This window comes from Chamaea fasciata, unplaced genomic scaffold (genome assembly GCF_029207755.1).
Source record: "Chamaea fasciata isolate MVZ Bird 193981 ecotype frontalis unplaced genomic scaffold, bChaFas1.0.hap1 SCAF_1, whole genome shotgun sequence".
Taxonomy (NCBI): domain Eukaryota; kingdom Metazoa; phylum Chordata; class Aves; order Passeriformes; family Sylviidae; genus Chamaea; species Chamaea fasciata.
This window is the reverse complement of record NW_027094086.1, coordinates 7,487,304-7,500,459: the sequence shown is the minus strand read 5'-3', so window position 1 is coordinate 7,500,459 and position 13,156 is coordinate 7,487,304. Positions and strand designations below refer to the sequence as shown.

General features: G+C 37.6%; 1 protein-coding gene across 1 annotated transcript in view; it reads right to left on the bottom strand.

The window, feature by feature from the left end:
* The window catches only part of ZFAT (zinc finger and AT-hook domain containing), a 76,719-nt gene that overhangs the window by 48,347 nt on the left and 15,216 nt on the right, over positions 1–13,156 (bottom strand). Inside the window, exons 3-4 of the mRNA XM_066175578.1 lie at positions 12,438–12,698; positions 3,019–3,192 (exon numbers count right to left, since the gene is read on the bottom strand). Coding sequence (XP_066031675.1) covers positions 3,019–3,192; positions 12,438–12,698 — 435 coding nt within the window. The remainder of the gene's footprint in view (positions 1–3,018; positions 3,193–12,437; positions 12,699–13,156) is intronic.

The window sequence follows — 13,156 nt, the reverse complement described above, 5'->3', positions numbered from 1 at the left end:
TCTTTAAAATATTACAGAATTTACATAAAACAATAATTTAAATGTTCACATCTCTCCTGATTTAAACTGAGCGTGAATAATAAATTGGTTTTAGACACCTTGATAATTTACAGAATTTAAACATGGGAAATAAAATACATTAAAAACCCAGAAGATGAAATACTTGGCTGAATTTACTCACTTTTTCTTAAAAACAAACTATAAAAAAAAGTGTCTGCCATTCAAAACAATTTTCAGAAGTGCATATAATTGTAGTTATTCCCTCTCTTAATTGCGATGCTTACAAAAAACTGTCCTGTGTTTGATCTGATACCTTGGTGTGCTCATGATCTCTGCACTCCTTCTCTTCAAGGTCTCCAAACCCTCCAGTCATAGAATCATGGAATGGTTTGGGTAGGAAGAGACCTTAAAGATCATCTAATTCCAACCTGTCTGCCATGAGCAAAGCCACCTTCCACTAGACCAGACTGCTCAGAGCCCCATCCAACCTGGCCTTGAACACTTCCAGGGATGGGGCATCCACAAATCCTCTGAGCAAACTTTTCCATGCCTTATCACCCTCACAGTGAAGAAATTCTTCCTACAACCTAATCTCAAAGTACTCTTTTTCAGTTTGAAGCTATTTCCTCTTATCCTGTCATTCTCTGTCCAGGTGCAGGACCCTGTGCTTGGCCTTGCCCTGCAAGAGCTTCGCCTAGGCTCACCTCTCAAGCCTGCCAAGGAACTTCAAGGCTTGCACTAAAAAAAAAAATCCAAAACTTTTCTTCAAACTGTATTTACTCTGTGGATTAATGCCAGCATTCAGATTTCTATAGCTGTAAATCTATTACCTTTCATATGCCTCCCAAGAAAACATTACAGAAGAGGAACACTGGAGAAAATCAAAGCCATCCAAATGTCCTTTCTGGGAAGTTAAAAACTGACTGATCCTGTTTGCTCAAAGGGATTTCGAAGACAACAATTTAGTCATAATCTAAGTGATATAAAGCATTGTCCCAAACCTCATGAGTGTTTACCAAAATTACAGCAAAGTGTTAATGCAATACTTCTAAAAGAATCTTTTATTTAAGAGGCGAAAAATACAGTCTGAATAGTTCCTTAATACTGGGAATAAAATACAGCTAATTCTTAAGGCCTTCTCTGTTTTTTTAATTATCGTCTGAAATCTTCCAACAGATTTTTTACTGTAATGGACACAAAATATTTCCATGCACCCTCAAAACTAGGTAACAGGTGGGTACAGATTGTTAATGCTTGCAGAGAAAGGACTAAGTTTAGATAGTGCTTAAGGACCTTTAAACTTTATTTTCAACTTAACTTTACAGATAGTCTAGTACACAGAAAGCAGAACAGAAGGGAGAACTATTTTATCTATTTATATTCTTCAACCGCAGTCTACAGCAGTAACTCATTTCTTCAGCACACGATAAATCTCCAGAAAAATGACTATGAAAAAGACTGTGAAAAATCTTTATTAAAAACTCCAGACACTTAAGTATTACTGAGAAAGGGGAACTGTATAAGAATTGCTAGTGACATTAAGATGTAGTCAGATTGTGGAAATTAATGGAAAAAAATAAAAGGAAAATCAGTGAAAAATAAATTAAGCCATAATTGCATTAAATGAAAAATTCTTCCTTTGAATCTTTAGAGTTAATCACTTCTATCGTATCTTCTACAATTTCCAAATTCTGAAAAGTTGGGTAACAATTCATAACTTTTTGAAGAGTACTGACTTTTTTATTACATATAATTTAGCTGGGAACTTGAATGCCATAAGATTATTAATTGTCAGTCAAAGAGATAAGAGGACCTTTAAAAACTGCTGCAGGTTCAAACTTGACCATAAATCCTTTTGGCTCATTAAAGCGTCCTGAATGTTTGAATGTACTATGCCCAAGTACCTCCAAAGTTTAAGCTATTTTACTATTTTGAGTACCCCAAAAAGCGTATGTGCAAGAAAGCCAAAAGTTTTGGTAGTCTAAAGAAAAATTTTACTAGGTAGTAATTAAGGCAACAATATCCACTAGATTTACATTTCATCTCCCACATCGCATGCTTCCTACAGTTGTTTCATTATCTATGTTCACTATTATTTAATTTGCCTTTTTAGGCAGGTTTTGAAGGAAATGGATCTCGTATTGCATTATCCACCATGTCTTTTCATCCCCTCTTGGAAATTCTTCTAATCCTTGGCAGAAATGTAAAGGTCTAAGATAAAAAGTCTTACAAGATGCATAAAATTTAGCACCAGGGGAGGGGAATCTCCAGTTATGGCTCTTTCCACAAGCCCTGAGGAAGGAAGGGTTTGTCTACGTCTGTAAAGTAACACCTAAGGGACACCACTTATACCTCCATGAGCCCCTGAAGCAGCACATCACAGATCTCAATATCAAAAACTATTAACAACACAGAGAATCCTGCTAGCTTTCAACCCAACAACAAAATGAAGACTTTAAAGTTGTTCTGATAGTTACAAGCAAAACAAACACTCAGAAATGTTAGCAGTAGCGAAAAGGAGAACAATAAAACTACAAAGCTGAAAATAATGCACAAAACTATTAAAAAGGGATTCTGACAGTCAGTGGTAAATAGTTTATAACCAGTTAATGGTTTATATAAACAGTCAAATGCAATGTAGTTTTAACTAAATTGTTTGAAACCTCTAATCATTATGTAGAGCTTGATTTTCAAATATATAAACGCTTTTCTGTTCTTTGGTCAGTGTTATATAATTTTCTTCTTTAAACTATTTAGAGACTAAACATAACTGATGCTAATGCAGTAACTGAGGTTAACTACAGCCAGGTCCAGCATGTCTTGTACCTGTGTAGGAACGTGATTGAAGTTTTACAATTACACAGCTGCCAGATGCGGAGATATCAAGATAATCAAATAACGCTAAGTATTTTTTGTACACTAAATATTCTAAGCAATTGGGTCTTAGACCAATGAGTATTTCATACAGTGTCAGCATAATTTAAAAAAAAATATTACAGAATTGGTGATTTTGATTACCTGGAATAGTTTCATGGGCTGTCAAAACCACACTTATAATAGGATTTTTAGCTCCTGAAACCTGTTCAGTCTCCTTAGTTGATGCTGTTTTCTCTGTTTTCTGAACTCTGGGCCTCTTGGGAGTTTTTTCTCGCTCATCTTCCTTCCTGTCAAGGTCAACGTCAGAATCATTACCTAAAGAGCAAACATCAAAAAGAAGGTAACTATCTACAAAAGCAATGCAGGTAACACCATCACTAACACTGCAAGAACAAATGGGGAGGAAATTTATGCTACAGTAGAAAGAAAGACATTATCAAAACAAGAGGTGCTGCATGGTCCCTAAAGGGGAACTTTTTTCCCCTCTATTTAATAAATCTAGTATAATACTTATACAAAGAAAATAAAAGAGAAAAAAAATCAATATTTAAAAATGAACTCTCAAAAACGTGTTTCTAAATTCATTCACATCATTGTGGATTTCTGTGAAAATGCTACTTTGTCGAAGTTTTCATGATTTTGCAATGAATGAACAATTTATTTTTCTCTCTTCCATATTTAATTGTTCTGACAATCTTAGGATTATTTCTTTCAGTAATGGTGTATTTAACCTTTAACAAATGGCTTCATTATCAATCTTATTTAATGGAAAGTCTTTTGACAATCTCTTTGGTTTAGACCTTCTTCTTCTCCTGTTATTGTAAACTTACAGCCAAAAACATAATTTTCTTTTTAGTGTTGATTCAAGAATAATTAGTGTTCAAAATAGTTTTTTGGTTCAACCTAGCTCCCAAAATGTAACTCCCTATTTTGAAGGCCTGCACTTCCAAATCATTCCTTGTTGCTGTTCAGAATGTCTTCAACATCCTTAGTTGGATACATTTGCAACCTGTTAACTAGACAGTCACACAACAGTTGTATGCCAAATACTCCTGTGAGATAAAAATGAATAGCCGGTAATCAGCTGATTTCTTTCTTGAAGCAAATGAGGAATTCCTTTACTGAAATTCTAAAAAAAATAAAAATAAAAGTTAAAAAACAAACAAACAAAACCACCCAACAGTCTCTTTACAAATAAATAATTAGCAGCATAGATAAAAAACAGAGAACTTTTAAGTGTATACCAATAAAATTTCTTATATGAGATGAAGTGGTAGAAGATGCAGACAAGAAAAAACAAAGTCAGCAAATTAAGGCATTATGCAAATGTTCCAGAGGCAATGAACAAAGAAAGAAGAATCTAATGGAAGAAAATTATAAGTAAACCCAGAGAATTTTTCTCTTTTTTTCCCTCTCTCAATCTACATTAGTTGATTCAATCTCCAGAGTAAGTAATTCCATGTATATACAAATGTAATGAGATAGGGAAACAAAATATAAATAAAAAACTAGCAAGAGCCAAGCTGTAGTGTGTCCAGACTTGTTTCTGACATGTGACCAGCAGGAGTGAAAAGACGGACAACATGGAAGTGGCTGTTTTAATTCCAGTACCATCTTGTAAATACTCAGCTGAGATTGAAACAAAGACTGTCTCTGTGGCCTGGCTGTAAAGGAGTAAAGGTTTAAAGTGTCCTGGCTGTTCCTTACAAAAATGAAGGACACAAGCAGGAGCTCAAGCAGCACGGGTAGGGCTGATCACATAACCTGTATAAACCACAATTTCTTTTGCAGACACAGAACCAGAAGGAAACAAGGTGTGCAGGAAGAAGTTTAGCTTTCTCAGGCATCCTGAGACAGAAATCTGTATGCTGACAACTGGCAGTGATTTAATATTAAACTGTAAGCCTGAAATTAATATTTAGAATCTCCAGAATGAGGAACAACCACAAAGCCAACTGAATTCAAACACAGCTAGCCATGATTCTGCCCAGCTTCCAGCTCCTGTGCCTGGAGAGCTCCCAGCTTTTCAGCACCTACTAATGATTTCTTCAATTTCATTACAAAAATTCCTTGATCTATGCCTCTTCTCAACTAGGTTTTTCTCTGTGGTCTTCTATGGTTCTGGAAAATATTGCTGCTTTATAGGTATAAAGAGTTTCATAATGTCCCCATTTAACTCCTTAATATAGTTGTAAATTATTCATTTATACTAAAAGCACATAGTTCTAACACTGATATTTTTCTGCAATACTTGAAAGGGATATATGAAGATAAAGAAAAATCCCCTTCAAACAGAACCTGCTTTGTGCAGTGGTTTCTTTTGGTGTGCTGAGGAGAGGTGGAAGGAAACAGTCAGACTCTATCTTACAGGTCTTTTCCCACCTTGGTGATTCTATGAAACAAACACATTTTCACATTTTCTTCATTAAACAGCCTATTCTAGTTCATTAGCAAGAACAAAATGAATAATCGCAAATTTCTCAGCAGGATCTGGCTACCAACACAAGAAAGTCTTCTCATAAAGAATTAGAATTCACAGAATAAACTGAGTTGGAAGGGACTCACAAGGATCCCACAATCCAACTCCTGGCCCTGCCCAGGACTGAACCAAGGAGCCACACCATGTGCCTGAGAATGTAATCTGCTTACTGAATTGCTTCCCTAAGGGTACTTCGCATACTGGGTTAATTACTCTGCTTTTGTTCAGTGGGCAGTAAGCAAAACTGAAAAGTATCAGGAAAAAACCCACAAAGATATTATGTACCTATGGACAAAACATACTTTAGCGAAAAGAAATCCAGAACCCCATACTGGAATTAAAGCTCTGATGAAGAGAATTCTCTCCACTTCACTAAGGATCATGTAATTCCAAGTAGTTACACGAACAGAATCCAAGCACCTTACTCCTAAATTCTCCTTTCTAACCATTAGAAAGATTCTAACCATTAATCAGTTTAATGAGGAAGTAAAGTGGCTGAAGACAAATAACAAAACCATTTATTACCTTTTAATGTTAATGTGCAACTCTATTAACTTTTGAGTATTGGTATTCTACTAAAAAAAGGAAAACCACAGATTTGAGTTTGTCTGTGATCCATGTTAGTGAACAGCTTATGACCACAATAATAAGCCAACAATCGTTTTTCTTTCCTGATGTGCCTCTGTCAGGCAGATCAGTTTGGCAGTTCTTTCAATCCTAGGGTCAAGGTGAAGAGATGTGTTACAATAAATATTGCTGACTGTCTCCCTGCTTTCAGAATAGACTACAAATACTATTTAAAAAGACTTTAAAATAATATACAGAATTACAATATAAAAATATTTCTTTGTTAAAATGGTGCTGTTCCATTTGCATAGAATATTTATGCATGCAGGCTGAGCACTAAAAATTATGGCCATACAAAAAAATTTTCACACAAAACCCAAAGCTGGTAAGTACTTCAAACAAAGAAACTCAGCTTCCTATATGACTCAAATATCTCAACTTTCTCTATAAGAGCTGAGAACACCCAGCCCCTAACAGGACTATATCCAGTATGAGCAAAGGTGTGAGGAAGCTACTGAGTGCCACGCAATCTCAGTTAACGCATAAAAAGCCCACACGCAGATTGGCGAGAAACAGCAGTGAGGAAACTCCGCTGATTTCCTGATCATACATCCGCTGCTAGTCCTGAGGATCTATAAGACCATTCTCACCCTCATGTGATGCCTGATCAAAAAAAACCAACTCTCTACAGTTCTAATACTTAAATGCTAAAATTTACTCATTAATTTGACGCCTGTTGGTGGCAGTAGCCCCTTCTACCCCTGTCTGAGAGAAGAAACATCTTCGAGAAAAAAATTCTTGATAAGGAGCTGGCGTGTACACACTGCCAACACTTTTTGCTACAGAGAGAACTATTTTGTGGTCTGTGTGTAACCTGAGACTTAAAAATCCTCCAAACCAGCACTCCCTATCAAATCACCAAATGAACAAACACCTTACCTCTTAATGACAGCTGCTTTGTTCCCAAACACTCTCTACATGAAAAAAAACCCCACCCTGTAGTGGAAGGTGTGCTTCAGGAAAGGATTTAAAGGGAGACAAAAGTATATTTTAATGAAAAAGAGCTTCAACTTTGACCACAGGGCTCAAACAGCCTTCCTATAGTATGTGGCCATCTCATCAGTATTTAGCTGCCTTCATGGAAAAAATTCCTTCACTGTTACGATCATGGATTAGAGCGTCAAATAAATGCTTTGTCCATCTCAACTAGGAGAGTTCTGCTGTATAATAACTATCATGAGTTATAAAGGAACACCCTTGGATGACTTTAAGATGATTTATGAGAAAATAGAATATATGCCACTTGAATAGCTGAGTTTCTCCAGGCAATAAAAGCCTTTGCCTGCTCCTGAACAGGTTTGTTTAGACAAACTGTCTCACTGTGCAGCTCCCTTGCTAAGCAGTCAGCTCAGCACTTTGTCAGCTGGCACCTGGATCCAACAGACGGACGACGTGACCTCCCCTCCCCAGCGTCAGGCGTGTCAAACGCCAGCTTGTGTTTGTGCAGAAAACACAACTGAGCTGCTGCTAACACGATTCAGAAATGGTCATGTCTGTTCATCAGCAAAGCTACTGCCAGCTCTGAATTCATCAGGGCTTCCAGAGTCTCATTGAACTGCATCCTTCATGTGCCCCACGATTCTGTTGGAGTCATTAATTGAAGGGACTGCTCTCAACATTTGTACTTGGATGTATGACATTTCACAGGCATAGCTACACAACCTTACCTGGGATGTTTTTAAACTACTCTTCATTCAAATTACTGATTTTTAACCTCTAAAATGTGATATTTCATAGCAGCAAGAGAGCAGCTTGGAAAAAAGAAAGTGAGCTGGCCATTTAAAATTACCACAGGCAACTGTTTTTTCTGCAGAAAATGACATCCCACTTGCAGGAAGAATTAATTTAAATTAGAATCCAGGTGATGGCAAAACCATTTTAAACTAAGGCCAAAAGTGATATCTTTAAGATATATGTAGGCTCCCACTTCAGTAGGACTGAGTGGTTCACTCCAGAGAAGGGACTGTAATCTGTCTTCCACCCAAATGCCATTCCCTTGCCATTAAATGTCCTCTCTTCTATCCTGCCAGCCAGATCCAAATCATTAGCCAGAACTGTTAATTTTGTTTAACCAAGAAGAAACAGAAATAGGTGTACACACAGTTTGATTTACAAAACAGCAACTTGCTTAAGCAAATAAGCCCTCTATGAAAAAAATATGCTTACTAAGCATGTACATGGGGAACTTGGAAATACAGTGGACATTTTTTAATCCTGTGCTGTACTGGCTTTGTGTGGCCGTTGTTTTGGCAGCAGGGGGGATACAGTTTGGCTCCTCTGATGGAGATTTGTGTTTATTCCTCATTATCCTGCTCTGATTAGACTGGTAATAAATTAGTTCCCCCAGGTTTTGTGTGTTTTTCCTGTGATGGTAAATAGTGAATGATCTCTCCCCATAAGCCTTTTGTTGTTTTTCTCTTTCTAGTCCAGCTGAGGAGCTGCTTTCTGGGCACCCTGGAGTCCAGGCAGGGTCAACCCTCCAGATTTGAAAAAAGTCACCCCTCTTTTTTTTTTTTTCTTTTTCCCTTCTATTTTAGTGAATGGGCCCACAAGGTGAAGGCAATCAGCATGCTTTAAAGGAAATTAGATGCACAGAGGATGTTAGTAACCAGTAAGGCCTGGTGACTGAAAAGAGCAGAACTGTCACTGAGTCACAGATCTCAGAGATCAATGCAGATCACTAATTACGGAAGCAAGGAACAACAGAACACTGTATCTACCAGTTATTCCACTGACCAATACATGTGCAGTTTCAACTAGAGTTTTCTAATGATTTATTTACTTTAAATGTCTGTTTTGCTAGGGATTTCAACACTTTTATTGTCAATCTATAAAAGACAGCAAAACATTTTATTACTTGGAAACTTCTATGAATATTTGAGCTGCTGCTCAAAACATGTATTAGATTTCTCTGAATAGAGACTATCATAGAGAATAACTAATATATATACATATCTTTTTTAATATTTTCATGCTTAGCATATTTTAGCAATAGCCCAAACATTATTTTGGTCACAAATAAAAGATACTGCATCATATGAGCTGCTATGAAGAAAGTTAACTCCATTGCAACCACACACAGTGCAAAGTGAAAACATTTGATTATTAACCAGATGTCCATAGAGTGCTAAGCTTTGCAAGAAATTAAAGACATGAGAAAGTGGTATAAATTTTAAAACTATAGAAACACCTCAGAAGCATTAAAGACAAAAGTAATTTCACGCTGGAAAATACATAGATAAAAGGAAAAAAAAAAAAACCCAACCTGCATGTACTAGGTAAAATGCCAAAGACTAAGTGAACCTGCAGCCAAAGGTCCCTGTGAGTTTTAGCCATCTATCTTGAACTGTCTCTGACATGCAGAAGCAGATATTACATTTCTGGAATATTCAAAGACCTTCAATAAAATCTTCCATCCAGCTGTAAGAAAATTTGCAACAGTGGATTCAAGAAAAAAAAAACAACTACAGATAAAATTATGGGTTCTAAATTGACTCTTAGAGTACAAGAAAGATCTGTCTACATTTCTAAATACTTCCCTGAAAATGTAAGTTTAATAGTGAACAGGAGTCAGAAAAATCAACCATAATATAAAGGAAACATTAACAAAAGAGCAGAACAGCAAAAAAACACCTCATGCCACAGGATGAACCAAGACTCTGCAGAGGGATCTGGACAGGCTGGATCAATGGACTGAGGCCAACTGTGTGAGGTTCAATAAGGCACAGTGCCAGGTCCTGCCCTTGGGTCACAACTGCTCCGTGCTGTGCAACAGGCTGGGAGCAGAAGGGCTGGAAAACTGCCCGGCAGAAAAGGACCTGGAGTTGTGGGTCAACAGTGGTGGAACATGAGCCAGCATGTGCCCAGGTGGGCAAGAAGGCAAAGGGCACTTGGCTTGTATCAAAATTAATGTGGCTGGCAGGACCAAGGCAGGGACTGTCCCCCTGTACTCAGCACTGCTGAGGCCACACCTTCAATCCTGTGCTCAGTTCTGGGCCCCTCACTACAAGAATGACATTGAGGGGCTGGAACGGGTCTAGAGAAGGGCAGTGGATCTGTGGAAGGGTCTGGAGCACAGGTCTGAGGAGCAGCTGAGGGAGCTGGGGGTGTTTACCCTGGAGAAAAGGAGGCTCAGGGAAACCTCATCACCCTCTACAACTGCCTGAAAGGAGGCTGTAGCCAGGTGGGGGTCAGCCTCTTCTTCCAGGTAACCAAGGGATAGGATGAGAGGAAATGGCTTCAAGTTGTGCCAGAGGAGGTTTAGATTAGATATTAGGAAAATTTCTTCATTGAAAAGATGATCAATGATCACAACAGGCTGAGCAAGGAAGTGGTGGATTCAGCATCCCTGGAAGCATTCACAAGGCCTGTGGATGTGACACTTGGGAACCTGGTTTAGTGGTGACCATGATCATGCTGAGTTAACAGTTGGACTCGAGGACCTTGAACATCTTTACCAAACTTAGTGAGTCTGTGATTATGCAAAAGGTTATGGGGAATATTATAGAGACTATTATAGAGAACCCTAGGCAGGGAACATACTGTTCTTGCCCATTTCACAGTGTTTTGAGCTACTGACTGTATTGAAACTTTCTTAGAGAAAAATAATAATGTACATGCTACTTTATGAGTTTCGGAATATGTAGATAAGTTGTTTCAACCCAGTTCATATGGTAAAGCTAGAAGTGAAAAGTTTTCCTATGATGGGACAGTAACCAGTAGACAACTGAAGATTGAATTTCCCAGATGTACTCCAAGAAAGAATTATGTCTTCAGGATAAAACCAGCCCCCAACACCTTCACAGTTAGCAGTCAAGATAGAAAGCTTCAAAAAACTGGCACCCTTTGTTTTGGTGACCAAAGTAATTTGTTGCTTGACTGTTTTGTTTTACCAGGGCATAAACAAAAAATATTTCATCTGCCCAAAACTGAGGCTATTTTCTTTATGAAGAAGGAAAAGGATGAGCAATGTAGTGTGCAAAATTTGCCAGTGTGTTTTGTAGAAAAACCAGTGAAGATGGGATTTAGGAGCTCTAATGAGCTAACAGGTCAAGAACAGGTAATTTGAGTTTATATTTTGACCTGAGAGTTTAGTTTAAAAGGACATTAGAAAGGGCAACATTTCTAAAATAATTCAAATTTTAACACTAGACCTAGCACATACAAACAGCAGAGGCATGGACACTTGGGATGTCAGAGGTGAGACAGCTGAAGTAACTGTAATTTTGTGTAGTTGAAAAATTGTAGCACTGATGATAGTAAAATATAACCAGGTACTTTATCACATCAAGAGTTTCTCTGCTCTATCAACATATTCTAAGCTTATTTTAATTAAGCCTTGCCATAGAAGTTAAACTCTACATATCAATGAAAGTAAAACAGTCATACTAGTTGTGTATAATCATGACAGACTGGAAAGAGTAATAGAAAACTTGAAAAAAAAAAATCAATGGCTAATTTTGTCTACAAGCAGAATCCACAATATCATACTGAGCAACTGTAGCAAAAGCAAAACCTGAGCTTAACCATCAACACAAAAGGTCAAGGAAATTGTTGAATTACCTGAATTTTGCCATCAACAAATGGTTAACCTCACATAAGGTTAAGGTAATTTGGACTAAGTCATTGCTTTGCTTGTATGTGACATCCACCTTAGGGAAAAGTTAAATAGACAGGTAGACGAGTTGGTTATTGTACCTCCCTTCAACTACTCTACTCTGAACAAATATTCACTGTTGTCTTTTTAAACGGACTGGGGTTCAGTGCCCCAGGCCAAGGACTGTTGAAGACACCATCTGGACAATGCCCTTAGCAGCAGCTTTAACTTCTGCTCAGTCCTGAATTAGTCAGGCAGTTGGATGAGATGGTCACTGTAGGCTCCTTACAACTGAAAATAACTCCATTCTGCTCTGTTCTATACTAAAAATTTGAGAGGTTGAATATATCCAAATCAATCTTAAAGCTAAATTTAAACACTGGACTCTCCAATGCCAAAGACAGTCATTCACATAAACCTTTGAGTTTGACATTATTTTTTGTACAGTAAAAGAAGCCATCCAGAAATGCAAACTCAGTCAAAAGAACAGAATTCAGGTTTCCCAAGTCACAGGATAGAAACACCTGTACAGGACCATCCTTCCTCACCTACATGTGATACTCACCTGCATGGCTTATACCACTTCTCACTGAAAAACAATCCACAAAAAGAACAGCTGCTAATGCAAAACAAGCATTCAGGGAGTTGTAAGACAATCATTACTGTAATAAACATTTTGACCACTTTGAAAGAAGTTTAAATACCTTGTCTAAATACAGTTTTGCTTTTTTGTGCTTCATGGAACAGACAACTCCACCCCATTTAAAGCCAGCACTGGGGATTCCAACCCAGGTCTCATGGTAGGGAACACACTGTCCCACAACCTGCTTCAGATATTTGTGCTGCGTATTTTCTTACCTCCGTCTCCTTCTTCTTCTCCTTCATTTAGAACAATAATGCAGATGTGTTTAGTCAGCTGACGTGTGTTGGAGAATTTCCGATTGCATTTCCTGCATTCCAGGCTGCCTGGTGAGACTTCAGATGCTTCTGGGCCTTCTTCTGTCCCAGCTGGAGTCTCTTTGCTTGGAACAGGGTTATTTTCTGCCACGTCTTCATCCACACAAAACTTCTTAGTGGACCCTTTTGGTCTTCCCCTTTTCCTCTTTGCTACAAGAAGCTCTAGAAAAGAAAATTAAAGTTTAAAGTAAACTATAATTAAATTTCATGCCTAATTAGCTAATCTGATCTTTGAAAAATAGGTGCCTTAAATGAAGTTTGAGGGGAGTTACCCCAAAAGCTGAAAAAAAGGTTAGCATCACACAAACTTATTTCAAGCAGTGGTATTTGCTGGCATTCCATGTGCTGGCATTGTGTTATTGAGATCAGCAGATGTCAAAATGCCACTGCTTTACTTAATTACACTGCAAGCACTCTTCTAGACTACACTATAACCCTATGAGCACATATATTCTTCAAAATTGCTCTACTGTGTTTTAACAGCACAAAAAGCATTTGAACTTAAATAATTTTCAAATAAATTATCCAGGTATTGAGATGTAAGCAGAGAAAAACAAAGTATGTTTAAGAAACAAAATTTCATTGTCCTTTTAATATAGTGAACAATAACTCCCTAATAT